Source organism: Candoia aspera, chromosome 4, assembly GCF_035149785.1.
Source record: "Candoia aspera isolate rCanAsp1 chromosome 4, rCanAsp1.hap2, whole genome shotgun sequence".
In the NCBI taxonomy this organism is placed as follows: domain Eukaryota; kingdom Metazoa; phylum Chordata; class Lepidosauria; order Squamata; family Boidae; genus Candoia; species Candoia aspera.
Genome location: NC_086156.1, coordinates 660,114 through 687,220, shown reverse-complemented (window position 1 = coordinate 687,220; position 27,107 = coordinate 660,114). Strand labels below are relative to the sequence as shown.

Genomic DNA, 27,107 nt, shown 5'->3' with positions numbered 1-27,107 from the left:
ACCAAGCACCGAGAAATAAGACCGAGACCGAGACGCATGTGTCAGCGGGAAAAATCTCCCTGAAGAATTCCAATCACCCAGGTTCGATGATACAAAGAAAGGAGTTTATTTGGTGACGCGTTTGCAAGAGAGAGAGGTTAAAATATATTGAACTTATATATAACTGCTGTGAAGGATATTGGACGCTATCTCCTTATCTCCTTCTTTCTTTTCTGTTTTTAACTTTTTTTCTTTTCTTGCACTTTCTTTTTCTTTGGTTTCTTTCCTTTCCCTTTCCCTTTCTTTCTTTATGTTAGCTTGTGTTAGTTTTTAACCTATAAAAATTATACAAACAAAAAGAGCATCTGCTTCTCCTTGAGAACTGGGGTGGGGGGGAAGCAGATAAGTTCCATGCAGGCCCCACCCGGGGATGTCCGTAAGCCCCGATCCCAGGCAGGCTGCAAGGCCTAACCAAGCCCAGCAGCCCGGGAACCATCTGGTTCCCTTCTGGGGCTCCCCCAGCAGGGTCACTCAGATTGCCTACGTTGCTGCCACGCCCAAGCGGGCCCTGAATCCCCTCCCCAGCCATGCAGCAGGGAGGGGGAGGGGGAGGGGGAGCCACCTCATAGCAGAGCCCCCCCATCACCTGGCCAGGCCCACAGCGTTACCCGGTGACTGGAGTACACCGTGAGGGTATCCTGGCACTGACCCACGGCCCATCCATCGAGTGGCTTGTGATGGTTCCCACGTCCCCACACAAGTTGCTGGACCACAGAGACCCCCTCTTGCGGGATGCTGGCAAGGTCCTGGGGAGTGTCTGGCCTGCACTGAAGGGCCCCTGGCCTCCACTGAAGGGCCCCTTGAGGGCCCCTGGCGTGGACGGTGGATCTGAGGACTTTGAGGCCAGGGAAATCCACCTGCCGCAAACAGAGAGCAGCAGATTCACAGTCAGACACCCCAAGCAGCACCAATGGTGGGCAGGCGCGTTCCAATACATTTGCCAACTGTATTGATTGGATTTAGAAGGCCATGCAACCCTTAAACCAGTTTCCGAACAGCAAAAGCTGCTTGAGAGCAGGACCAGCATTGACCATGGGGAGGCCGGACAGCCTGCGATGCTCTATGGGATGCTCGCTCTGAGCAGGGGTTGGGCTAGATGGCCTCAAGGCTCCCTTCCGGCTGTCCGATTCTGTGATTCTGCCAACGGGAGCTCTTCTGCTCTGCTTGTCCTCCCCAGGGCCCCCACTCTGTCCCCTGCCTACGGGCCGCCCCACCTGCGCCCCTTCCCCACCTCTCCGCCTGTAACTGGATCCCCGGGGGAACTCCCCGCCCCATCCTCCCACCCCAGGACTGAGCAGCCCGCTGCGTCTAAATACTGCGCTGTAGCCGGAACGGGAAAGCGAAAGGGCTCGGGGGCCTGGGCTGCCTGGAAATCACGTGATTGAAGACAAGGCCCGAAAAGGCCCCCGCCCGGGGGCAGGAAGCGGGCGGGGCGCTGGCGGCAAACAGGTTCTTTGTCGCCTCGGTCATTAAACGCCCAAAGGCCGCTTCGACTGCGCTGCCTCCCCCCCGCCCCCGCCACCGTTCCAGGACCCTCCCCCCTCTGGCCAGCCCGCCCGACGCTCCCTCTGCCCAAGGCGGGGGGGTGTCTGTGTGGATTTCTGCCAAGAAAGTTCGGAACTCGGGGAGCGACCTGAGCTCGGCTGGGCTACCGTCCGGGCGGGGAGAGGAAGCGGAGGCTTCCGAGCGGCTGTGCGCTTCATACCTGCCTGCCTGGGGCGGGGCAGTTCGGAAGCGGAGCTTCACCCTCACGGAGCAGCGCGGAGACCCCGGCTAAGGGGCATCCGGAGTCCGGACGTGACTGGCTTCAGCTCGGGTGCGTGGTGCTCGTGAGAAGCCGGCGGGCGGCCTTTGCAAGTTCCCTTTGGAGTTTCTGCTGTGGATATTAGAGGCCATTAATTAAACCACTCCGGATCTGAAGGGCAATCGGCACCGAAACGGGGGACGGGACGGGATCCGTTGTGGAAGATTCAGAACAGAGCACAACGCTGAGGAGAAGGGTCCGACCATTTATTCAGCTATTTGTTTGTGGATCCCAACTTTACAAGAAAGGGGACCCCGAACAGTGGGACGGCCAGATGATGACAGAGGTTGAGGGCTGCAAGGGGGGAGATCCTCTGGATCGGACCGGCCGGCCCCGTTGGGGAAGCTGGGCAGGTCCTTGTCCCTGGACAGGCAAAGGGGGCCCTTCCGGGGGGGGGGCAGCAGAGCGGGGGAAGCCCTTGGGGAGTGGAACTTCCAGACAATGGGGGGGGCATGTGGGGGGGTGGAACGTTGGGGCTCCTGGGCCTGCCATGATGTTATGATGTCGCAGCTGCTCCTTGGGGCTGCCCTGGGCTTGCCAGGACGGGCGAGGGGCATTTCTTCCATGGCTCAGGCAGGGTGGCGGGGCTTCCTCTGGGCCAGGAGGGTCAGTTTGGGCCTGACGGGATTAGGCAAAGGGGGGAGCTGGGGCTGACCCCGTCACCTGTCCAAGATGCGGACTCCATTTTGTGGGTTCGATTGATTTTCTCCCCCCACCCCAGGATCATGCTGGCTCAACTTCAAGGTCAGTGAGGAGAGGGGCTGGCCCCCCTTTAAGGCCATTTCCTGCCTGTTTGTTCAGAGGGAGAACAGTTCCTGGCAGCTTTTGGCCACAGGCACCTTTCCTTCTGCTGATCCTGTCTTGCTTTTCATTCAGAAATCCCACGTTTTCCTTGAGCGACTGGTCTGGATATGGCTGGAAGCCTCCAAGGTAAAGTCTTGGGTTCTGGGGACTGGCTGGGGTGGGGATGGTGGAGGTGCCGGGCAACGGCCTCACACTGCTGTCCCTCCCTTCCCTTTGGCCCCCTCGGCTTAGGGTCTGAGCTCAGGATCGTCCTTGTTGGCAAAACCGGGAATGGGAAAAGTGCAACAGCAAACACCATCCTGGGAACTAAAGCCTTTACATCTAAGATAGCAGCTAAGTCAGTAACCACAGAATGCGGAATTGCAGAGACAAGGCACTGTGGCAGGAAGATTGTGGTTGTTGACACACCTGGGTTTTTTGACACGCATCGTTTGTCATCCGAAATTGCCGCTGAAGTTAAAAAATGTGTGAAGCTCTGCCACCCAGGTCCCCACGCCATTATCCAGGTCCTTCGTCCCGGTCGTTTCACTAAGGAGGAGAAGGAGGTTGCTCAGTTCATCAAAGATATTTTCAGCCTTAAAGCCAAGGCCTACCTGATCATGTTGTTCACCCAGAAAGATGACCTGGAAGGGATGCCCATTGAGTGCTTCATCGAAGAGGCAGACGAAGATCTGCAGCAGCAAACTGTGGACTGTGGGAACCGGTACCTGGCGTTCAACAACAAGGCTGGAGGGGAGGAACGGGAGGCTCAGGTCGATGAATTGATTCAGGTGATTGATGACCTGGTGAAGGCCAACAGAGGTTCCCCCTGTTACACCGAGGAGATGTTTAAGGAAGACAAAAAGAAGAGCAAATCCAGGTGGCCCTGCACCCTCTTGTAGCCCCAGGAGCAGAGCTCCTTCCAGCTGCTTCCCACCGACCTGCTGACCCACGTGCAGCGATGGGAACCTTGCAGAGACCCTCCTGGCTGCCCTGTCTAAAGAGGAGCGACGCTCCGAGGAAGGCCCAGCAAACTCCTCCCGGCTGGCCTGCCTTCGATTCCGATGCAGAGCGGAGCAGCTCAAATCGATGTACGTGGGTCGCAATGTGGCAGAAGGACCCAACGCGCCAGCCTCACCTCCCCAGCCTGAACACTTTGGTGTTGGGGATCCCGGAGGTGCCAGCCCAGCCAGAACTGTGTTGCTCCCAAAGCCAGACCTTCCAGGACACCGCAGATCCTTCTGTGCCCCGCAGCCTGCGCAGAGACCCAGCCACCAATGCCGCTGGGCCAGTGTGCCTCTGTTCTCATCCGGGTTCTGCCGCTTAACTTTCCCAGTTGTGGGAAGAACGATGCGCACGCTTGAATAAATAATAAATAAGAGACCCGAGTCTTTCCTTCCCCAGAGAGAGGGAGGGTGGGGTGTGCTCTTCGGAGCCAAGGCCCTGCCTCAAAGGCCAGAGGCGGTGTGCCAGGCCCAGGCTCCCTCCCACCCGCTGGACCCTTTGCCTAAGCGGGACACACCCAGCCCGGCCGGACCTGAATCCCGGTTTCCTGGGGGGGGCCCTGCAGGAATCTCCAGGAGAGGAGAGGCCCTTCAGGCCATTTGAGGCCCTGACACTCCGTTCAATGTCCTGCCTCAGGTTCCCTGGGAGATCACAATTTATTTAAAAAAATACTTTAAATTCAGGCAACTTCACATTAAAGAGGTCAGTTTCATTCTTTGTTTTTAGTTTAAGAACACTTAATGCATATAGACAGGTTACACAGGAAACGAATATAATAATTTTGTAACTACTGGCCCGTATTTGAGCCTGAAGGTGCAGGGGTTCCCTGAGGCCTGGAAAATATTTCAAGGGTTCCTCCAGGGTCAAAAAGGTTGAGGAAGGCTGCTCTGGAGGAATCTCAGGGGGATCAAGGGGGGAGTTTTTAGAACAAATTTTATTAAAAGGGATAATCTCATAACATGTCTGTCTTACACACACACACACACACACACACACGGATCAAGGGGGGAGTTTTTAGAACAAATTTTATTAAAAGGGATAATCTCATAACATGTCTGTCTCACACACACACACACACACACACACACACACACACACGGCCATTGTTGGGGCACCAGCGTCCCATGCTTCTTGCGTTGCTCAGGTTCAGCCCAGGAGTTGTGGCTGAATCCCTTACTGGGCTGATTGGGTTTGATGTGCATTTGACTTTCTGGGCCACGCCCTGTGGCCACCCCAAAAACAGCAATGGGGGAACGGCTCTCTTGGCTGTGGCCAGTCCTTGGCCAAGTTGGGGACAGCCCGAGGTTCCCTAGGATATTGCCCGCCTGTCTGGGTACCTGAGAGGTTCCAGTCTGGCTTGTGCGCAGGATCAGGGGCTGCCCTTCCCTGGCAGGGGCCCTTCCGCACCACCCATGCCAGGCAGGAGGGCAGGAACCCCTTGCGTCGCATCTCCAGGGCCAGCCGCGGGAGGAGCTGAGATCTCTTCAGGCCGCGAGGGAGCTTCCCCAAAAGCTGGGGACGCGGGGAGCGGAGGGGCACCGCTGTCTGGGATGCAGCGCCCCTTCCAGACGCGGGAGTTCTGCCCCGAACTGCCCTGGCCGGCCTGCGGGGAAGGAGGCTTCCAGCCCGGAAGCCTGAGGGCACATGCCAGGCGCACCCTCGGAGGAGGAAGCCCCGGAATCCGCCGGCGCTGTCCTTAACTGCTCCCGCACTGAAACGCCGGGGCCGCCCCCCCTCCCCCGGCAGAACAGGGACCGGCCAGCGAGACGGAGAGACTCTCAGGCTGCGCTTAGGCGGGCGCTGAAGAGCGGGGGGGGGGGGGGTCGGATTTTCGCACTCTTCCGCTGCTGCAGCCAATCGGAGGCCGAGGAGTCTCCGCCCGCCCGAGCGCGCTGCCACGGGAAATGCGACTCTTGCGAGGCACTTCGCGGAGAAGCACGAGCGGCTGGTCGAGGAGAAGGGCGCCGGCCGAGAACATCCCCCGGGCTGCCTCCCGAAGGAGAGACTGAGGTGGGTGACCGGCCGGGAGCCTCTCCTCTCCTCTCCTCCTCTCCGGGGACAGAAAGCGGAGGGGGGCGAGGGGCCGATTCCCCCTTCCAGAAAGCGTCAAAGGTCTCTTCTGACCATATCGCCGGCAGGACCGAGGATGAAGCGGCTGCATTTCCGTACAGTGCTAGGGCTTCGGGTCCAGCAGTGGGAAGGGAGGAAGGGCTGACGTTCCTCCCCGCGTGAGGGAAGCCCTTCCCAGCCCCCGCCGAAGCTTCCGCCCCTCTCTCCCGGGCTGGAGAGAAAGGCTGTGCCGCGGCTGAGCTGCTCCGGAGCGCCGGGCTCTAAGCCAGGCCGCCGCCGCCGCCGCCGCCGCCGCCTCCTCTGGTCTCGGTTACTCCGGCCGTTTCCCTTCTCCCCACCCGCCCGGAACTCGGGCGCAGAGTTCGCGGAAAGCCGCGAAGAGCCCGGCTCGGAGGGAAGGGGGAAGGCTCGGGGCGGCGGCTGGGTCAGCCTGGAGACCGGCGATCTAGCGGTGGCGCCGGGGCGGCTGTGGCCTGGCGGGCCGGGCCGGGCGAGGGGTCAAGGAGCGGGTGCTGCTTTGGAAGAGACCAGCTCACCGTCAGGGCCTCGAATGGGGCAACCCTCGGAGATTGCCCGGAGCCGCAGCGGGAGCAGCCGAAGGCCCGGAGAACGCGGTCCCTCAGCATCACGCCGGCTGGGGGGCTGCCAGCCACTCTGGGCATCGAGGCCCACCGTTCCGAAAGCCCCGAAGTGCAGGATCCAAAGAGTTGAAGGGCTGCATGAAAAGGGGGTGGGGGAGGGGGCGGGGTCCCGGTGGCTCTGCCTGAGCGGCAGTGGGGTGGGGTGGGGTGGCATGCTTTTAAGGCGGCTTCCAGTCCTGCCTGTTCCCTCTGGGGAGAACAGTTCCTGGCAATGTTTGACCGCAGGCACCTTTCCTTTGGCGCTTTTCATCCAGGAATCCCGAGCTCTGTGGTGTGCGACTCTCTGGATATGGCTGGAAGCATCAGAGGTGAAGTCTTGGGTTCTGGGGGATGGGCTGGGCTGGACTGGGCTGGGGTGGGTGGGAGCTACTGTCCTTGGGGGAGGGACAGGCGATGACCTTGCCCTGCTGACCAGGTCCCCTTCTCCCCTCCTCTCCCTTCTGGTTGTAGGGCCCGAACGGAGGATCGTCCTTGTTGGCAAAACCGGAAATGGGAAAAGTGCAACGGGAAACATGATTCTGGGAAGCAACTTATTTAAATCTAAGGCAGCATTTGTTTCAGTGACCAAATGCTGCCAAAGGGAGGAGGTGCAACTGGATGGCAGGAAGATTGTGGTTGTTGATACGCCTGGCTTCCTCGACACTGGGCGTCCGGAGTGCGAAATTACCAATGAAGTGAGGAGGTGCGTGAAATTCTGCTCCCCAGGTCCCCACGTTATCCTGCAGGTGGTTCGCCCCGGCCGGTTCACCCAGGAGGAGAAGGACGTGGCTCGGCTGATCAAGGAGATTTTCAGCCTTAAAGCCAAGGCCTACATGATCATCTTGTTCACCCGGAAAGAGGACCTGGAAGGCGGTTCTCTCGAGCAGTACATATCCGAGGGAGATGCCTTCCTGAAGGAGCAAATCTTCCAGTGCGGGGGCCGGTACCTGGCTTTCAACAACAAGGCCGAAGGGGAGGAGCAGGAAGCTCAGGTGGCCCGACTGATGGAGATGATCGATGAGCTGGTGGAAAAGAACAGCGATGCCCCTTGTTACACGGAAGACATGCTGAAGGCCGACAAAGAGAACTTCAAGAAAAATTACCCCTGGTTGTGCACTCTTTTCTAATGGAGACCAGAAAGCGTCTCCAATGGAGCCCCTGCTCCAAGTGGCATCTCTGCCACAGCCCTGCCAACCCCCCCGCCCCCGCTTCTCTCCTCTGCTCTAACACAGCCCTCGCCTGGGGACCTCCCAAGAACCAAAGTCTGATTTGTGGCTGAGTCAGCTGAGCCAATGCCTCCTCCCAAGAGCCTGGTTTCTCCCCTTGGATGGAAGGACCTTCTTCGAGGGCACGTGAAGATCCCGCCCGTCCAGGATTTGCTGGCCCTGCAATGTAATGTTCTGCCAGGCTGGACACACATCCCTTTGGAAGCACACGGTCTTTGGACTCCCCCACCCGTCAGCCCTTTGAGGTAGACCAGACCAGGAACCCGCCACACAAGAAATAACGGAACTCTACTGATATAGATTATAATAACCGAACCTTGAAAGAGTTTCCCTTTGCTCCCTCTGTGGCGAAGAGTCAAGGAAGGCAGCCTTAAGGGTCTTTCTCACCCCTTCCTGTTTTCCTGGGCAAAGTTCACATTTTCCCAACAGCTGCCCTGTATTTTCTGCAAGGCCGTCTCTGTGCTCCGCTGTGCCACCTTCCAGTGGCCAACACATGGACTCGTGGACTCATTAGGGAGGGCACTTCTGCTTCCACCTGAGATGATCTTATTAAATCTCCTCCTTGCTTACAAAAGCGGCTGTGTTTTGGGGGGTCGGGGAGACTGGTGAGGTCCCCATGAAGCGTGCAGGAGGCAGAGGAGAAGTGGGATTCCACATTGCCCTGGCTTTCCTGGAGGAGGGCGCATGGAAATGAGTAGAATATACTTGAGGGATGGGCAGAATGCAGGGTCTCCCTCTAAGCCTTTCCCACGGGGTCTGGGAAAGGGGCGCTAGCTGGAAAAGGGGCTCCCACTGGGTCCTCCCCATCTCTCAGCGCCCTTCAGCTCTGTTCCAGCCATTTCCCTCCCCCAACTTGCTTCTGGTCCCCTTGCCCAGCAGGAGCAGAAGCACTGGATGTCAAATGGCCAAGGTTGCAGAGGAAGTTCTAGTCTGTCTCCTGAGTGAGTTCCCGGGCCACCTCCCTCTCGTCTGGCCACAGGAGCTGCCCGTGGGCCCCTCCCATGCCCTCTCTGCCCCTCCCCCAGCGCCCTCCCAGCCATCAAGCAGCCAGCCCATTTCTCTGGGTGATCCCAGGGCTTCCTTTGGACGTCACTGGGCATAACTGGGTGCCAGGGGTCCCCCGGGCATAACTGAGTGCCCTAATCCCATCTTTAAAAGTATACAGAGCCTCGACTTATGGGACTAATGGGGGAAGGGGGTTCTGTTAAAGTCCAAGGGTTGTTCAGTGGCAAGGGGGATTTGATTTGACACCAACGGACTCCTAATCTTGCAGGAAGAGGGAACAAGTAGCTCATATCTGTTGCACCAGGGTGGCTACCGTAGCTATAAGGTGGGGTTGGGGTTGGTGGGCCGAAACCACCTGAAAGAACATCGGGTGCAGGGCAATGCTGTCACCCAGTAGGGTCAGATGATACTTCCCCCACTATCCCCAGGCATTTGGTTCAGAGAAAGTTTGCAATCACTTGAATTTTGGACTTTCAGACTTGCAAGACTGATGTCAGCCTTCCCAGGGAGACCAGACAGGAAACACAATCTACTTTATTGTATCAAAATCATGCAAGTCTGAAAGTACAAATCTCCCGCCAAGTAGAGAATGGAACTCACAAGACACAAATTGGATTGTGGCAATTTAACTGGGTGTCTCCTTTACAGCCCGAGAACTTAGGGAGGGTCCCTTCTGAGCTTCTTTCCCCACCCTTTATGCAGCTGTGGGCTAAGCTCTCCCTTATCTGACCATTCCCTTGGCAGCGTCTCTTCGCCCTGCCTCCCAAGGTCTTTCTCACATGGCATCACACATGGGACAGAGAGATGCAACTGGGGAGAGACAGTCCCACTAGTAACACGGCCCCAAGCCCTGCAGGGCATTATGGGTCACTTTCAGCACCTTGAGTTGAACCTGGAAGCAGGCCCGCAACCAACGGGTGCTGCGTGTGCTGGATGAAAGGTGTCCGTAGGTGCCCACGCAGCTCCATTTTGCACCAGCTGAAGCTTCTGGAAGCTCTTCAAGGGCAGCCCCACATATAGCGCATTGCAGTGGTCCAAGGTAGGACTAGTCCAGGTAACTCTACCTGGGAGAAATGGGGTGGGGAGACACAAGAGGTCCTCCGGTTGAGCCAAGCAGCTGGGTCAGATTAGCAGCTTTCATCTACCCTGAACAAAAGAGTCGCCCAAAGGTTGGCGTCCCTGAAAGGTTCTCCGGACTCCTCGGGTTAAGAAAAGAGGCTGGGCCAGCGAGCGGCTTATGCCCATTGCTCTGACTGAGCACAGAAGGGCACGAGGAGAGCACAGGGTGCTGGGGACATCTCCTCTTATTGTCCCACCAAGACCAACAAAGGGCTAAGCAGAAAGCAGGAGTTGAGAAGTATCTACCCAGCCTCCACGTGGAAGGGTCATCCTTTTAATATTGGTGGAGTTCCTTGCTGCTACAATTGCTCTTTGGGGGGGGGGGGGATTCATAGGCAGGCAATAGAAGATGCAGCACTTCTTCTCAAACCGGGCTCCCTTTCATCACTGGACATGCCTGCTGGACCCTTCCAGTGCAGAAGGGCCTCACTTGGGCCACAGAAGGGAGCCCTGCAATCTGCAGACCATACAATTAACCTCACCCCTGAGCCAAATGGGGGGTACAATTTAGAGAGGGAACAAAGTCCTGGGGAGTGTCTGGCCTTTGCTCTGAAAGGCCCCTTGAGGGCCCCTGGTGTGGACAGTGGATCTGAGGACTTTGAGGCCAGGGAAATCCACCTGCCCTGAATGGAGAGCAGATTTACAGTCAGGCATCCCGAGCAGCACCAACGGTGGGGAGCCACTTTCCAGGAAGGCAGATGCCAACTGCATTGATTGGATTTAGAAGGCCATGCAACCCTTAAACCAGTTCCGAACAGCAAAAGCTGCTTGAGAGCAGGACCAGCATTGACCATGGGGAGGCCGGACAGCCTGCGATGCTCTATGGGATGCTCGCTCTGAGCAGGGGCTGGGCTAGATGGCCTCAAGGCTCCCTTCCGGCTGTCCGATTCTGTGATTCTACCAACGGGAGCTCTTCTGCTCTGCTGGTCCTCCCCAGGGCCCCCACTCTGTTCCCTGCCTACGGGCCGCCCCACCTGCGCCCCTTCCCCACCTCTCCGCCTGTAACTGGATCCCGGGGGAAATCCCCGCCCCATCCTCCCACCCCGGGACTGAGCAGCCCGCTGTGTCTAAATACTGCGCTGTGGCCGGAACGGGAAAGCGAAAGGGCTCGGGGTGCCTGCGCTGCCTGGAAACCACGTGATTGAAGACAAGGCCCGAAAAGGCCCCCCGCCCGGGCGCAGGAAGCGGGCGGGGCGGTGGCGGCAAACGGCTGTTTATTGTGTCGGTCTTTAAGCGCCCAAACGCTGCTGCAGCTGTGCTACCCCCCCTCGCTGTAAAGGTAGCGCCTGGCTCCCTCTGCTTTTTTGTCTTTTTAATCGAATGGCATTGCAGTTCGGTGTTCACGCTGCGTTTTCTTGCTGGGAATTCCTTTGAGATCCAGCAGCCAGATGTGTAGGCTATCTAGCCGTGAGAAGTCACGTTGCCCACGTTGCCACGTAGCCGTGAGAAGTCACATTGCACCAAGTTGGGCTGAGAGGGTGCGACAGGCCCAAGGTCACCCAGCTGGCTTTCATGCCTAAGGCAGGATTAGAATTCACCGACTCCTGGTTTCTAGCCCAGAACCTTAACCGCTAGACCAAACTGACTCACCGCTCCCCCTACTCATTGCAAGCCAATTTGCGGGACCGGCCCCGCCCCGCCGCAACCAGGGCTCAAAGCTGCTGCCTGAAATTCGGTGGTGGGGGGGAGGGGGACAGCCATCCCGATTAGCCAGCTGATCCTCAGCTTATGGCTGAGGGTGCAAAACCAGATGGTTAGGGTTGATTCAACAAGCCAGCCATGGCTTAGCATGTTGTGTGAAAAGAGCCTCCGTGGCGTGTTTCAGACCCTGCGCTGGGTTGTTTCACCACCCCAAACAGATTAGCTCAGTTTCAGGCAAATAAGATCATGGAAATCATCTCCAAAGTAAATAACCATCCTCAGTTTCAGGGAAGTCAAACACCCCGAAACACAAGTCCTCTGCAGCAGCCGCACATATGAACATTTCAGTTTTGAGAGCGAGGAGCTGTCAGTGACCAAAAACCTTTATTCTAAATTTCACACTGAGCAGGGGTTGGGCTAGATGGCCTCAAGGCTCCCTTCCAGCTGTCCGATTCTGTGATTCTACCAACGGGAGCTCTTCTGCTCTGCTGGTCCTCCCCAGGGCCCCCACTCTGTCCCCTGCCTACGGGCCGCCCCACCTGCGCCCCTTCCCCACCTCTCCGCCTGTAACTGGATCCCGGGGGAAATCCCCGCCCCATCCTCCCACCCCGGGACTGAGCAGCCCGCTGTGTCTAAATACTGCGCTGTGGCCGGAACGGGAAAGCGAAAGGGCTCGGGGTGCCTGCGCTGCCTGGAAACCACGTGATTGAAGACAAGGCCCGAAAAGGCCCCCCGCCCGGGCGCAGGAAGCGGGCGGGGCGGTGGCGGCAAACGGCTGTTTATTGTGTCGGTCTTTAAGCGCCCAAACGCTGCTGCAGCTGTGCTACCCCCCCTCGCTGTAAAGGTAGCGCCTGGCTCCCTCTGCTTTTTTGTCTTTTTAATCGAATGGCATTGCAGTTCGGTGTTCACGCTGCGTTTTCTTGCTGGGAATTCCTTTGAGATCCAGCAGCCAGATGTGTAGGCTATCTAGCCGTGAGAAGTCACGTTGCCCACGTTGCCACGTAGCCGTGAGAAGTCACATTGCACCAAGTTGGGCTGAGAGGGTGCGACAGGCCCAAGGTCACCCAGCTGGCTTTCATGCCTAAGGCAGGATTAGAATTCACCGACTCCTGGTTTCTAGCCCAGAACCTTAACCGCTAGACCAAACTGACTCACCGCTCCCCCTACTCATTGCAAGCCAATTTGCGGGACCGGCCCCGCCCCGCCGCAACCAGGGCTCAAAGCTGCTGCCTGAAATTCGGTGGTGGGGGGGAGGGGGACAGCCATCCCGATTAGCCAGCTGATCCTCAGCTTATGGCTGAGGGTGCAAAACCAGATGGTTAGGGTTGATTCAACAAGCCAGCCATGGCTTAGCATGTTGTGTGAAAAGAGCCTCCGTGGCGTGTTTCAGACCCTGCGCTGGGTTGTTTCACCACCCCAAACAGATTAGCTCAGTTTCAGGCAAATAAGATCATGGAAATCATCTCCAAAGTAAATAACCATCCTCAGTTTCAGGGAAGTCAAACACCCCGAAACACAAGTCCTCTGCAGCAGCCGCACATATGAACATTTCAGTTTTGAGAGCGAGGAGCTGTCAGTGACCAAAAACCTTTATTCTAAATTTCACACTGAGCAGGGGTTGGGCTAGATGGCCTCAAGGCTCCCTTCCAGCTGTCCGATTCTGTGATTCTACCAACGGGAGCTCTTCTGCTCTGCTGGTCCTCCCCAGGGCCCCCACTCTGTCCCCTGCCTACGGGCCGCCCCACCTGCGCCCCTTCCCCACCTCTCCGCCTGTAACTGGATCCCCGGGGGAACTCCCCGCCCCATCCTCCCACCCCGGGACTGAGCAGCCCGCTGCGTCTAAATACTGCGCTGTGGCCGGAACGGGAAAGCGAAAGGGGTCGGGGGCCTGCGCTGCCTGGAAGTCACGTGATTGAAGACAAGGCCCCCCCGCCCGGGCAGAGGATGCGGGCGGGGCGCTGGCGGCAAAGAGGCTCTTCATCGCCTCGGTCCTTCAACGCCCAAAGTTCGCCTCGGGCTGCGCTACCACCATCACCCCCACCCCCCGCCGCTCCCAGCTCCTTCCCCTCTGGCCAGCCCTCCCGGCCCATTTTTTGCCCGAAGGGGGGCGGGTGTGGATTTCTGCCCAGAAGGGCCAGCAAAACCTGGGGCCAAGAAAGTGAGCGAGGGACCTCTGGCCGCCCAGACTGCGACGGGGCCGGAGCTTGGCTCGGCTGCCATTTGGGCGGGGAGAAAGAATGTAAAGGCTCTGCTGGAAATCCTACGCAGCAGGCAGATCGGTTGGCAGCCAGGAAAAAACTCCCCCCTCCCCACGGTGGGTCTCTCTGCCGCTCCCCCCGAATCTGCTCGGCTTTCGGCCCTTCCCGGCCAAGGGGGTGGGGGTAGGGGTGGGGGTGGGGCGCCAGCGGTGGGAAAAAGGCGCAGCGCTCCCGCGGCTGCGGCGCGCTCGTCTGGAAGCGGGGCGCCGGCCAACCTCCCGGCCGCCAAGGGCTTGCTTGGACGCCCCGCCCACCGAGGACCGTCCCAAGGCAGGCGACTTCTGGCGGTCGGGCCCTTTCGCTAGGCTTGCGGGGAGCCCAGTTGGCGAGCGGAGCGTCGCTCGCAGTCGCTCCCGGCCCCCCACCCGGAAAGCTCCGGCTGGCAGGTAAGTCCGCGCGGGGGGGGGGGGAGGGGAGGGGAGAGGAGGGAGGACGGGGCCTCCCGGCTGGAGGAAAGGCCAAAGTCGCGGGGCTCCGAGCGCCCCCTCCCGGCCGTGGGATCCCGCCTACGGGTCGCCCAGGAAGCCGGACGGGGCCGCCCCTCTTCTGCCGTTCCCGGGCGCTCCCTCGGAAGCTTCGCGAGGCCAAAGACGTCTCGGCGGGGGCAGCGCAGAGACACCGGCCAAGCGACAGCGGTGTCCGGACGCGCCCGGCTTCAGCCTCGGGCCGGGGAGGCTTGTGAGCAGCCAGCGGGCGAGGTGGGTCGGGGCTCCGAGGCCGTCCGTGCTTGCTTCTCCCGGCAGGAAACGCGCCGGGCTGCAGGTAGAGAGGCCTGGGGTGGCTGGCCGGGTTTGCGCCCTCCAGGCGCCGGTGAAATGATTCCAGGGGAGAGTGGGCCGCCTTTCTTTCCGTGGCACGCTGTGGGCCTCTTGAGAACCCCCCTGCCCCCTCTCTGCCCTTCCCGAAGCTCAACAGCGCTGCTGCTTCGGTGTCCACCGGTGTCTGCGGGGCATGGTCAAAAAGTCAAGATGGCGCCTGCGATGGTGCGATCCAAGCCCCTCCTCTTTTAATTTGTGACCCCCATAAAAGTAGGCAGGGCTTCTAGGCATCACTGCGGCTGCCATCTTGACTTTTTTGACCATCTCCTGCAGGCACCCCTGTTGAACCTCTCTCTCTGGGACTTAGTGGCAGGGGGGCTTTGTCAGGGGCAGGGAGGTTCAGTTTGGGCCTGAGGGGATTAGGCAAAGAGAGGAACTGGATTTGACCTTGGTCACCTCCAAAGATGGGGGTGGGGGGCGCAGTCTCCATTTCGTTTGTCAGGTTTATTTTTGTCCACTACAAGATTCAAGCCTTTGGGAGGTCGAGTTGTTGCAGAGTGCTGGAAAGCATTTCGCCCTAAAGATCAGAAAAAAACACACCAGGCATTTATATAAAAATAAGTGCATTTAAAGAAAGCATAAAACATAAACAGTTTCCATATCCAGAGCTGGATAGGCTCAAAAGCCTCTTACTATTTACAAGCTCATACACACCTGCTGTGCTGGACTAGAGGCTGCTGGAAGAGAGGCTGCAAAACAGAAACTGAAACCTTCTGGTTGCAAGTCCATCCAGGCAGTCAGCAGCTTTTTCGTATTTGGTCATCCTTTCCCCACCCCAACCTGAGGACAATTAAGTCTGACCTTCTCACCCTGCCAAAGTGATTTGTTACCATGGTAACTTAATTCCTCTGCAGCCAAGTTTCCTGGCAGAACACACCATGTACCAACACTAGTTGCCGATGTTGCCCTGCAGGAAGAGAAAAGCTGAAGCTGCTAAGGCAGAATTAACAGCAGGACCAAGGAGCGTAAAAGGCATCAACACAGGAAAGCTCAACACAGTGAGGGATGAAATGAAACAACCACAATTGACATCTTAGTCATCAACAAAGTGAAATGGACAGGGATCGGACACTCACTCAGAAGATGACACCGTTCATTACTCAGGACGTGAAAAACAAAGGAGAAACCGTGTTGCTTTTATGGTTAGGAAGGGTGCAGCAAGAACAGGGCTACAATGCAATTGTCACGAACGACCCCCAACTGGGCATCATTGTGACATGGCGTCAGCCAGGGAAAGCCCAGCAAACAACCACGTGAAAGCAATAGCGGGCAGACGGGCAGGAAGGGGAAGTTGTTAATTCAGCATCTTGGATCTTCAGCGCCAACAGGCACAAGGCAAGCGGAGCCACTGACCAGAGAACACGAACTGGAGGGGAGGGGAAAAGGAATGTATTTATACTGATGCTTGTAAATCTGAAGTCACTTGGATCTTTAACGTGTCATGAGTCACGGACAGCAATAAAGGATTCTCATCGATTCCATCGTGTTTTGTGTGTGGAGTACTGATTGCAAGCCAGGACCATCACAGCAATCAGTGACCGAATAATATTGATTAGACTTTGTGGACAGCCCTTTAATATGACAGTCATCCAAGTTTATGCTCCAACCACCGACGCAGAGGAAGAGGAAGTCGATGAGTTTTATGGTCAAGTTCAACTTGAAATCGACAGAACATGCAAGCAAGGTGTGCTGCGTGTGTTTGGAGGCTGGAACGCCAATGTTGGCAATGTGAAAGAGGAAAAAGTAGTCGGGCTGTATGGCTTAGGAAGCCAAAGGGAATCAGGAGACCAACTTATCAATTTCTGCCACTCCGATGATTTCTTCACAGCCAACGTTGTCTTCAAACAACCAAAACGACGCCTCCATACGTGGACATCACCAGACGGAGTATATAGGAATCAAACTGACTATATTATTGCTGCAAGGAGGTGGAGGAGCTCAGTTATAGCATCAAAGACATGGCCAGGTGCCGACTGTGGAGCTGTGGAACCAGCCGTGGAATTGACAGTGAAGGCATCCGAGTGGGGGAGAGCTTCTGCCTTTTAGGATCAGCCATCAGCAGTCAAGGAACAAGCAGTCAAGGAATGCAACACAGACTGGCACTCGGTAGAGCAGCCATGAAGGCCTCAGGAAAGGTATTTAGATGCTGTGGTGTGTCTTTACCTACAAAGATCAGAATCGTGCAAGCCGTGGTGTTCCCTGTGAGCCTCTATGGAAGTGAAAGTTGGACTTTGAAGAAGCAGGGGAGGAAGAGTACGGATGCCTTTGAACTTGGTGTTGGGGAAGACTCCTGAGGATACCACGGACAGCCAAGAAAACAAACCGATGGGTCATCAAACAAGTCAACCCAGAGTTCTCACTCGAGGCACACAGGACCAGGCTGAGGTTATCCTACCTCGGACACATCAGGTGAAGACCCAGCTCTCCGGAGAAGGCTCTGATGCTGGGAGAGGTGGGAGGGAAGCGAAGTGGATGACCAGCAGCAAAGTGGAGGGACTCAGTTACAGTGGCGAAGGGGGCACTGTTGGAAGCCCCAAGTTAGGGATAGATTGTCGTGTAGAAATTCTGTCTAGTTACCCATCCATTTAAAGACTATCAATTCCATATTTATACCGAAACCATTTAATATCTAGGCATGTGTATACCAAAGGATATAACTCAGGTTTTTTTTTAATCCATTCAATCATCTCCGATTCTTGGAGAGTGCCTGGACAAGTCCCTGCAGTTTCCTTGCCAAGTTTTTCAGAAGTGGTTTGCCCTTGCCTCCTTCCTAGGGCTGAGGGAAAGTGACTGGCTCAAGGTCACCCAGCTGGCTTTGTGCCTAAGGCAGGACTAGAACTCACGGCCTCCCAGTCTCTAGCCTGATGCCTTAACCACTAAACCAAATATCTGTGCGTCAATGCTTAATTTAGAATTTGCAGGACAGATACCAAAGAAGGAGAATGTTAAGGGAGATGCCAGGACAGTAATAAATCTCAGAAAAAAGGAAGTTGGTCCTGAAGATACTTACAGCATCAGAAGGCTACGGCCCTGAACAGCCGGGTGGGCTCAAGCGGTGGGGAAGGGCTCCAGAATGCGGTTCACGAGGAAGCTGGAAAACGGCTGACAGCCATTCCCCGCCCCGCCCTTTGGAATCCTGCCCTGGTGCCTGGATAATTAGCAAGGGGAAACTAATGCTTATATTGATGTTCTTTGGAAAGGAAGGGATTGGGTGAGAGAAAGCAGCTGTGTGGCTCAGGGGGCAAAGGAAAGCCTTTAGGGTCTTGCCAATTTCAGATAGCAGCCAGCAGATCAATTTCAGATCAACTAATTAAGGTGACAAGCAGTTTGGGGAGAGGTAGCGTGTTTAAGCCATCTCTCCCCTCTGCAAGGGGGCAGAAGGAACACAAAAATCGGGGTCAGGCAGTCAGGCGCAGGACAGCAGCTCATCAAGAAGAAAGCCCTTGACTTCCATAAAAATCTTGGCTTTTCCCCCATAGTTTTCTTACTAGGCAGGCACTCAATGGCCGTTGTGGTGGACGTGGTTCTCCTCCTCCCTCCTGTGCCCTGTTCTGAACTCTCCACCCCACCTTCGTGGCCAGCCACGATGCAAGGGCGGGGCTGGGGGGGCTGGCATTGCACAGCTTCCCTCGAGCCCGTTCCCTGCAAGCGCTGGCCCCCACGAAGGTGGCAGAGGCTGGGCAATGGGCAGAGGGGGGAAGCGTGGCCCTCCGTGGGGTTAGTCCGGGTGCTTGTGTTCCAAGAGTTAGGGGGCCCCACTCTCTGCCTCTCCCCTTTGGTTGGTTCCAGGCAGAAGCGCAGCATGGAAGGTGCCCTTGAGATGCCCGCCCTGGGCCGCCCGTTCCAGCTGGGGATGCTCTACGACTGCCGCAGAGAGCTGCTCATCCGAAGTAAGTCTCCCTCACCCCCCCCAGCAAAGGCTGCCGTCACACCGCGGCTGCGTGAGCCTTCTGGGACGCAGGAGGGGGCAGCTGGGGGCTCCTGGCGAGTCTCCCCTTGATGACCAGACTCTGGCGCTCCCCGGACAGCCTCGGGGAAAGGGCAGGTCCGCCTTCAGAGCCCTCCTGGACAGAGAAGTCCCGGTTCGCTTTGCCCCCTGACTTCAACACCAGGCAGAACTCAGGTCCCCCCCCCCCGCCCCACCACCAGTCTGGAAGTGCAAAACTAGGTGGGGGTCAACTAGGAAAAGGAGTGGAGCTGAACTGATGTAGATGCTGGACTCCTTTGTAGGGATTTGGGGTGTGCAAAGATGGCTTGTTTGGTTATCCTAGGACTCATTGGGAACCCTCCGCACCTACTTCCTGCTGTGTTCCAGGCGTCTGTCAAGGGGTTTCTGCCTTGACGATGTCTCCTGTTTGGATGTCCCTTGACCACATTGCCTCGTCCCTGGGGAAGGGGCCCGTTTCTGCTGAAGCTGCATCCGGCGCATGCTTCAGGGAGCCGAAGTATCAGAAGGCAGCTGTGATATTTTCAGAGATAAAACTGCAAGAAGCAGCTCAGAATCCTAAAGTCATAAACTATCGAGACAAACCCAGCCCCTCCGCCCCAGCTTTCCTGTTCAAAATCTGCAACCTTGTTATACCATTTCTGTTCCGTGTGACAAATTAAGAAGGGGGTTATTCATATGAAGCATGTTTCTTTTTCATTTAAAAACCCTAAAGTAAATTATGAATGGTCACTTTTATTAAACTGTCCCTTCAGGTATTTCTTTGTGGGATGCTGATATGCTGCAAAAGGGTGTAACTACGAAGGACCAGCGGCAGACCGAGGTCCACATCGTCGCATCTGACTGTCCCCGAGACAAAGCCTCAGCCCTCAACCTAGATGGGTCCCTGAAGGCGAGTTTCTTCGGGGGGCTTTTTGAAGTGGGGGGGTCAGCCGCCTACTTGCAAGACAATAAGCGGTCCATGAGCCATGCCCGTGTGACTCTTCACCATTCTACAACTACTGAATTGAAGCATCTGGCAACAAAACATCTCGACAGAAAGAGCGTGTCTTACGAGGACGTATTTGAGGAGGGGTCAGCCACACACGTGGTCACGGCAGTGCTCCACGGGGCTCAGGCATTCTTTGTTTTTGATTGTGAGGTTTCCAAATCTGAAGAGGTCCAGGATGTCCAGGGGCATCTTCTGGGAACAATTCAGAAGATACCAAAGGTTGCAGCAGAAGGCAAAGGCTCCCTCAAATGGAATGACACGGAGAAAGAAATGGGAGAAAAGACCAGTTGTACGTTCTATGGTGATTTCTCTCTGAAGAATAACCCAACTACTTTCCAAGATGCCCTGGAAATCTATGCCAGCCTCCCCCACATATTAAGAGAGAGTGGAAAGGTGGTGCCAGTGAAGGTCTGGTTGTACCCACTAATCAGGCTGGATCCTAAAGCAGCTTGTATTGTGCATGATGTTCCATTGAGCTGGCTCAGTGAGGTGGAGACTCATTTGAAGTCACTAATGAAAGTAGATATTCGGTGCAACGATCTGATAAACTCTCCCGTTGCCTCTGTCTTCCCAGAGATGAAGGACAAAATCAAACGACTAAAGCATCTTTGCAAGCAACATGGACAACTTTTCCAGCAAGAGATAGGAAAAAATCTGCCTGCTGTTCGTGGGGGAGAGGAAGAAGTGGCTGTTTTGTGGGGCGTGTTAATGCGCTTAAACCAGACACCCTTCAGTAGACAGGCACTGAAGAAGTTTCTTGCTAGAAGGAAACAGGAGATGGACTTTGTACAGCTTTGCCTTTCTCAGCTCAAAGGTCTGGAGGTCATCCCTTCTCAGAACAAGCTAGATAAGATATTATTTGACCACAAAAACCAGCTCGTTGTCTCATTTATGTTTACTTCCCTACGCAGTGAGGAACCTTATTTGTGTGATCTGCAAGACTGGCTTCAGAGACCAAGTTTAGAAGGAAGTGCAGGACAAGCAGCAGAAACGTCTTTCTCAGAGAAGCAAACGCCCCAACGGTGGTTTGAGGATGAAGAGAGGAAGCAGAACATCCGCTATGCTGCTTGCTCACTTTCGGACTTTGCTGAGATCAGTAAAGAAAAAGGCAACATTCGGTTCATTGTCTCTTCTGTCTGTGACGAGCGCAATCCAGGAGCTTCCATTTACCTCTACGAAAATGGAAAGTTGGTCAACACCCACCTGGAATTGCCTTCCAGGCCTCCCCCTCCTACGATTGAGCGAGTCCAACCGAATTGTGTCCAGGTCAGCATCGATCCGGTGGCCTCTGGGAGGGCTTCAGTCTCCAGGTACCAGGTGGAGTATCGGATGGCGGGAGCGGAGTGGTGGAAACGTTTCCGTGCAGAAGGTCCTCGGAATAATTTCCCACCGGAAGACGTGCACCTGAATATCCGATGCGCGGCTGTGACGCAACTGGGGCTTGGCCCGTGGAGCGAGGCGGTCGCTTGCCCCTGTCCTGTGGGGGAGCCAGGAAAGGTAACCCCGAGGCCGCCTCCGGCCGCTTCTGGCTGGACGCAAGGAGGGCGGCAGAGAGGTAGTCAGAACACCACTGCCACCCCTCCCGACTCCGGGCTCCAGCGCGTCCCGAGATCTGGGCAGCCCGAGAGAAGCCCCGGCCCCTGCCCGTCCTCCAGAGGAGCAGCACCCCGGCCCTTCTCCCTCTGCTGCTCCAGAACGGGGGGCGGCCCGGGGGGATCCTCTCCGCACAACGACCCCTTAGGCCAACCCGGTTTGTGTGAGAGAGAAGACTCTGGTTCCCTTCCCCACCCACCTTCTGGGTGCCACACAGAGGTGAACGTGCCCTGGGCCCTGACTGAGCAGCCAGACGTTGGCTGGGCTGAAAGCAAAGGCAGAGAGCGGGGCAGGGAGGGGAAGGGGGGGCCAAGCAGCCACCTTCTCTGAGCACCAGAGTCCATCTTCCTCCTGGGGAGGCTGGGCTTCCCGGTGGCTTTCTTGCGGCTTCCCTGCCTGAGCACCCAGTGTGCTTCATTCTCACCCCACCCCACCCCACCCCCGCGCATGGACTGGGACCGTGAGGAGCACCAGCACTGCAAGCCTTCCCTTCTGGGGAGCAGGGAGGGCCAGGGCCGTTCAGGAACCGGAGGGCAGCCAAAGGCAGCTCAAGAGTTCCCCTGTCCTTTGGACCATCTTTGTCTTTTCTTCTCCAGGAGGCTCATCTTCAAGGAGAGGGAAGTCTGGGACCACATCATCGGAAAGAGAGTAAGATTCACCCTTCGCACAGCTTAAAAACATTCATATGCCACTCTTTGGGGCCGGAACACTTGATTTTATATTAATATATTTTCATGGAGACTTTTAGAAAAGGAGATTCAGATGTTGATGTGGAATCAGTATTTTAAAAATTGGGGAAGTGGGAAAAATGAGAAAATGGAAAATCGATCTGAATATTGGGGCACCTTCCCCGCTGGCTAAGGAGTCATCTCAGCAACAGAAGGCTTCCAAAACCTTTTCTCTGTTGGTGAAAGTGAAATTGCCGAACTAATCCGATAATTTGGAGGCCTTCTGCATGTGTTCCGAAGAGCTTTTTTCCTTTTAATCAAATCAAATTTTCAGGCAATTAAATCAATTGGATTCAATAGTTTGATGTGACAGTTGCACTCATAAAGGTTCAGGGAACCAAACAGATTTTGACTGAAGTTTGATCGATGAACCAATGGATTGGAGCTGAATTGAACTGAATTGATACCTTTACTCCATAGTTACAAGTACAATGTCACCCCCGTTCACCTCCACCAGTGGTTTCCAAATTTCAGTAGTGATGATACAATCGCACTAACCCCTATGGATAATTCTGTCTTTGTGTCACAAACAAGCTTCCCTCTTCAGATTAGTCATCCAGTCAACCCCGGTGATGGTGGGGTTGGGATACCCACCACCTCTTCTCCTTCCAGACTCGCATGCTTCGGTCCCTGTCCCCTTCCAATGAAGGCAGCGTTAGAACCCATGGCTTTGGGTTCCTGTCTGGACTACCCGAAGGGCTGACAGCTTTCCTAAGGCGGTCCCAAAATGCACCACAGAAAAGTCATGTCTTTCCCAGCAGGTTATGGAAACAGTCAAGGAAGGAGAGGACTTTTGGAGTTCAAGTTTTGAAGCCACGTTCCCAGTCCCATGGCCCCCAAGGGGGGCTGGCAAGGAAGGGCTGACCATTCCCTTAGTTGACCAAGCAAGGCTCAGAGATCCGGGTGCCTCTCGAGGTGGCCGTTCTTCGGATCTATTTCCTCCTCCTGCCTCCCATCTGGGCAAATACATCTCTATTGGCTCAAATCCTAGGCAGCCCCCCAGCCTGACGGTGCCCAGAGTGTGATGAGCCATTCACAGTTCGTCCTTGCCCAGCAATATGGGGTTTGTAGTCCAGACGGCTGCCCCAAGGAGCCTTCCTGTCCCAGAGAGACCGAAGGGATCCACCTGCAGGTCCTCTTTGGACTCGAATTGAAAGGGAAGCGCCTGCAGGCAGAAAATGCACAGAGGCTTCCAGACTTCTGGCAGAAACAGTCTGGACTCACGCCCGGTATGGAAGATGCTGACCTTTATTCAATGTTACGTGTTTTCCCCCCTTCCATGTACCCTGGAATGGCACCCAGGAAGAGCCTGGCATCTAGATGGTTACAACTCTGAGACCCTGGATCAAGACTTCTACCAGGCCTCCCGCTCAGCCCATAAACAGCGGGGTGTGGTCTGTGTATTGCTGACACTGTGCCCAAGCAGGGGTTTCTGCAGGGAGGTCAAAGAAGTCAAGATGGCAGCCACCACCATGCAATACTTGAGTTTTGATGTCCTCCCTGTGGACACCCCTGACCCCCAAGCTATCAGTAGCATGTCTTCGTGGCCTCAAGTAGATGTTAGGGGTCAATATTCCATGGGAGAATATTTGTGGGGTACATTTCAGGACAAGGTGGGCTTCCTCCCTAGGATTCTGTTTAATTCTGTTTCCAATCCAGAAAACCTGAGTTTGGGTTTGTGGCTTGTCCAGGTTATGTGGATGTGGCGCTTACAGCCAACAGCAGGTGAAGTCCTGAATCCCGGCTGATGGGGCTACGTGTGCGTGCTGGGTTGTTGTGTCCGGCTCCCCTTGCGCTCTTGGGCTGCCCCCACTGACGGTGGATGACCAACGGCCTTGCGCTGCTGGACGTGACCCTCCCTCCTCTCCCTTCCCTTCTCTAACGCAGGGCCGGAGCTCAGAGTTGTCCTTGTTGGAAAAACTGGAGATGGGAAAAGTGCCACAGGAAACACAATCTTGGGAAGTGAATGTTTTGCATCTAAGATGGGAGTCCACACAGTAACTAGAAGATGCCAAAGGGGGGGGACGCTGCTGAACGGCAGGAACGTTGTGGTTGTCGATACGCCTGGATTTTTTGACACAGAGCTTTCAGAGCAGGAAACTGCTGCTGAGGTTAAGAAATGTGTGCAGTTGTGTCTGCCGGGCCCCCAGGCCATTATACATGTACTTAGGATAGCTACTTTCACCAAGGAGGAGAAGCAGACCATTCGGTTCATCAAAGACATTTTCCAGAGTAGCGCCAAGGCCTACATAATCATCTTGTTCACCAGGAAAGAGGACCTAGAAGGTGAATCTCTCGCAAGCTTCATGTCTGCCCAAGATAAAGAGCTGATGAACTACGTCGCTGAATGTGGGAACCGGTGCTTGACTTTCAGCAACAGGGCCGAAGGGGCAGAACGAGAGGCTCAGGTGGAGGAACTGATTCAGATGATCGATGGTCTTGTTGAAAAGAACCAAGATGCTCCATATTACTCTGAAGAAACTCAAAAAGGGTCCTCATGGAAGTTTCCCCGTTCTAAGGGAGAAAGCAAAGCCTCTGTAATTAAAAACGTGTTGGAACGTACAAATATTCCCAGCATATTCAAATATTAGAGGAAGACAGATGTCTTAATGAGCATATTGTCCAGCGTGTGGACTGGTGCCTGGCTTTCAAACCCAAAGCCGAAGGAAGGGAGGAAGAAGGGGCTCAGGCCGAGGAACTGTTTCAGTTGAGGAATGGACTTGTGGGAAGAAACCCTGCCTCCTCCTCTCGGGCTTGGAAATCTTTGGGTGGCCCTCTGGAGGGGAATCATCTTCTTCCTTTCAAGTCCTGCGAGCCAGAAAAGCAGCCCACGCATCAGCAAACCTTCAGCCCTCCCACCCCGTCTGTAGCAGCTTCTCCCTTCCTGGGCTCTCTTTTAGGGATCACCCCGAACGGGAGTCCTCTCTCCCCCACCAGGTGAGCATCTTCCAAAATGTGTCTCATGATGGACTTTTGCATTTGGCCAGAGCGCCATCCTCTGCCACTCCTCCCCCCTCCTCCCCCCCCTCCGAACCCATCAAGTCTACCCAAGAGAAATCTTTCTCCATCCATTTTCAGAGCCGGATGCTCAGCTGAGCTACAGTCTTTAAAGCTGCCGTAAGGATTAAGGCAGGGCGGGGATAGCCGCCTTCTCGGACTCACGCTGGCACCGGGCCATGGGTCTCCAGGTTGCTGCTGCCACAGATAGATGCTCCCTTTCTTCTCCCACCCTCTTCCCTGCCTGCCCTGCTGGAACAGAAGAGTCTTGTGAGGCAATGGCCGCATCTCCCCGAGGGGCCTTGCCACAACTCCCAAACACCCTGGAAGTGGCCCTCAAGCGTCTCTGCAGCCCAGGAGGTTGGATGAAGCCAGAAGCCAGCGGGTGCGAAGGCCAAATTCTCAGTCCTGCTTTTGGGGCATGAATGTGTGGATTGATCCTGCAGGAGGAATCCTGTGGAATTTGGGTTCCGTTTTTGGCCTTGCTTACTGGTGGATGTAGGGAAGACCCTGAGGCCGGATTGGACCAGAGACCCAGCCTTCTGGGCCTTGCTTTTGGTTTGCGGGGCGGGGGGGGGGTGCAGTTAGTTGGGAAAAGGGCTTATTCGAGTGACTGGGCTAGGGTGTGACTCCTGTCGGGGAGTTGGACGGAAGGGTCAAGATGGGCTGGGTGAAATGCATTGATGAATCGTCAAAGGCTGGGTTGCACCCCGGGCACGGCCAGAGCAGAGTCGGCAGCATCCTGTCCTGCCCGCCATAAAGAAAGCAACATGGTTCTGCCCTCCAAAATGTGAAAGGAAGTCTTGGCCACTAAATAAAATCGGGGGGGAGGCAAATAGCACCCAGCTTTGCACAGGGCCCGACACTAGACAGTCTAGCTGCAGCTGTGCACAAAGCAGTTGCACATTTGCATCGTGTTGCTTGGAGATGCTGTCGAGCACTCTGTTGATTACCACTAGGCGCTGCTTTGTAAGTAAGATTAAAGATGGCAAATTCAGACAAAGGTGGAGACTTGGACGTTGGTTCAGGCTTCATTAGCTGCATAGAAGCTTACGAGCCTTCATTATATGTTGGTTTACTCACTGAGTGAGCACGAATGCCTGGCTAAATATGCTAATTTCAGAGGCAAAGGTGATGCCAACGCCCCTCAAGACCTCAGCAGGTGATGCCAGCGCCCCGCCTGATGCCCGGGCGGGGGGCCTTGTCTTCAATCACGTGACTTCCAGGCAGCGCAGGCCCCCGAGCCCTTTCGCTTTCCCGTTCCGGCTACAGCGCAGTATTTAAACGCAGCGGGCTGCTCAGTCCCGGGGTGGGAGGATGAGGCGGGGAGTTCCCCCCGGGATCTAGGTACAGGCGGGGAGGTGGGGAAGGGGCGCAGGTGGGGCAGCCCGTAGGCAGGGGACAGAGTGGGGCCCTGGGGAGGACAAGCAGAGCGCTCGCTCTCTTCTTCCCAAGCCCATTGACCCGACTTTCCAGTGGTTGCAGCAGTGCAGGAACCCTTGCTGAGCCCAGCATTTCTCATCCCCTTCCGGTGAGCAAAAGTCTCATGGGCATGCTCAGCCTTCCCTGCCAGCTGTATCCACTCATATAGGGTATCTGGGTCGTCCCTGCCAAGCAACCACCTCAGGACCTCCGTATTCAGACCGTCCTTAAAAAGTTCTATTAGTGTGGATTGGGACCAATCCTCAACCTTCCCAGCCAGAGCCTTGAATTCCAGAGCGTAGTCTGCCACCGACCGTGGACCCTGGCACAGCTCCCTCAATGCCCGTTTTGCTCTTTCTTTAGCTAATGGGTCTTCAAAGTGTAGTTTCAATGCCCACAGGAATTCCTCAAACTCCTCCAGCTCAGGGGCCTCCGATTGACATAACTGCACATACAATCGGCCGCCCGCCCCTTGAGCTTAGTGGCAATGGCATTAATCTTGGCTCTTTCTGAGCAGAAACACTGTTCCCATTCGTCCATATAACTCCTTGCATTGGTAAGGAAGAACGACAGCTTAGTAGGATCTCCATCAAATTTAACGGTAAAGTCCTTAACCCCCGCTCCGGGTGGTCCCTTCGCCACAGCTGGGCGGTTGGGCTTCCTCTTAGCTCCCAGGGATTTCCTCTCTGGAGGAGGGGACCTTGAAATTCTCACCCTCGGCGCTCTTACTTCCTCTCTGTGCCGGGTCCTACTCCTTTCCTCCGGGGAAAGTGGGGGCAAAGAAGGAGTTGAATACCTATTGCTGGACTCCTCTCTCCTCCTCTCCCGGGGACCCCAGTCCATGGACATTTTCCGGAACATAAATTCTAGGGACTCCAATTTGGCCTCCACCAGTTTTATACGATCGGGGGTCTGGGAGTCCTCCTTTCCCTCCTGCCTCACCACGGTTGGGGACATCAGGTATCGTTGCTTCCAAGACATTTTAGATGCCCCTGGTAGGCTTCCGTGTGTTTCATCCCAGGTGATCAGCTCGCCTGGTGAC

The 27,107-nt window shown here is 55.8% G+C and overlaps 2 protein-coding genes across 2 annotated transcripts; both read left to right on the top strand.

The window, feature by feature from the left end:
- Positions 1–2,810: 2,810 nt before the first annotated feature.
- Positions 2,811–3,528, top strand: LOC134496116 (GTPase IMAP family member 9-like). Its single transcript, XM_063301871.1, has 2 exons — positions 2,811–2,826; positions 2,879–3,528. Exons 1-2 carry the CDS (start codon positions 2,811–2,813, stop codon positions 3,526–3,528), a joined length of 666 nt encoding a protein of 221 aa, XP_063157941.1.
- A 3,017-nt stretch (positions 3,529–6,545) lies between these two features.
- LOC134496115 (uncharacterized) lies at positions 6,546–25,646 on the top strand. The gene is made up of 10 exons (XM_063301870.1): positions 6,546–6,650; positions 6,793–7,445; positions 13,685–13,956; positions 14,092–14,380; positions 14,478–14,553; positions 17,868–18,278; positions 19,090–20,822; positions 21,515–21,566; positions 22,949–23,242; positions 23,534–25,646. The coding sequence occupies exons 1-10, from the start codon at positions 6,554–6,556 to the stop codon at positions 24,235–24,237; spliced, it is 4,581 nt and encodes a 1,526-aa protein (XP_063157940.1). The 5' UTR covers positions 6,546–6,553; the 3' UTR covers positions 24,238–25,646.
- Positions 25,647–27,107: the final 1,461 nt, after the last annotated feature.

What these genes read in the sequence shown, in the direction of transcription:
- LOC134496115 (XM_063301870.1), top strand. Translation starts at nt 6,554, where the DNA reads ATGTTTGACCGCAGGCACCTTTCCTTTGGCGCTTTTCATCCAGGAATC. An exon ending in TCAAGATGGCGCCTGCGATG is followed by an intron (nt 14,554 to 17,867) that starts GTGCGATCCAAG and finishes TTTCCCCCATAG; the next exon opens with TTTTCTTACTAGGCAGGCAC. An exon ending in CATGGGAGAATATTTGTGGG is followed by an intron (nt 23,243 to 23,533) that starts GTACATTTCAGG and finishes TCTCTAACGCAG; the next exon opens with GGCCGGAGCTCAGAGTTGTC.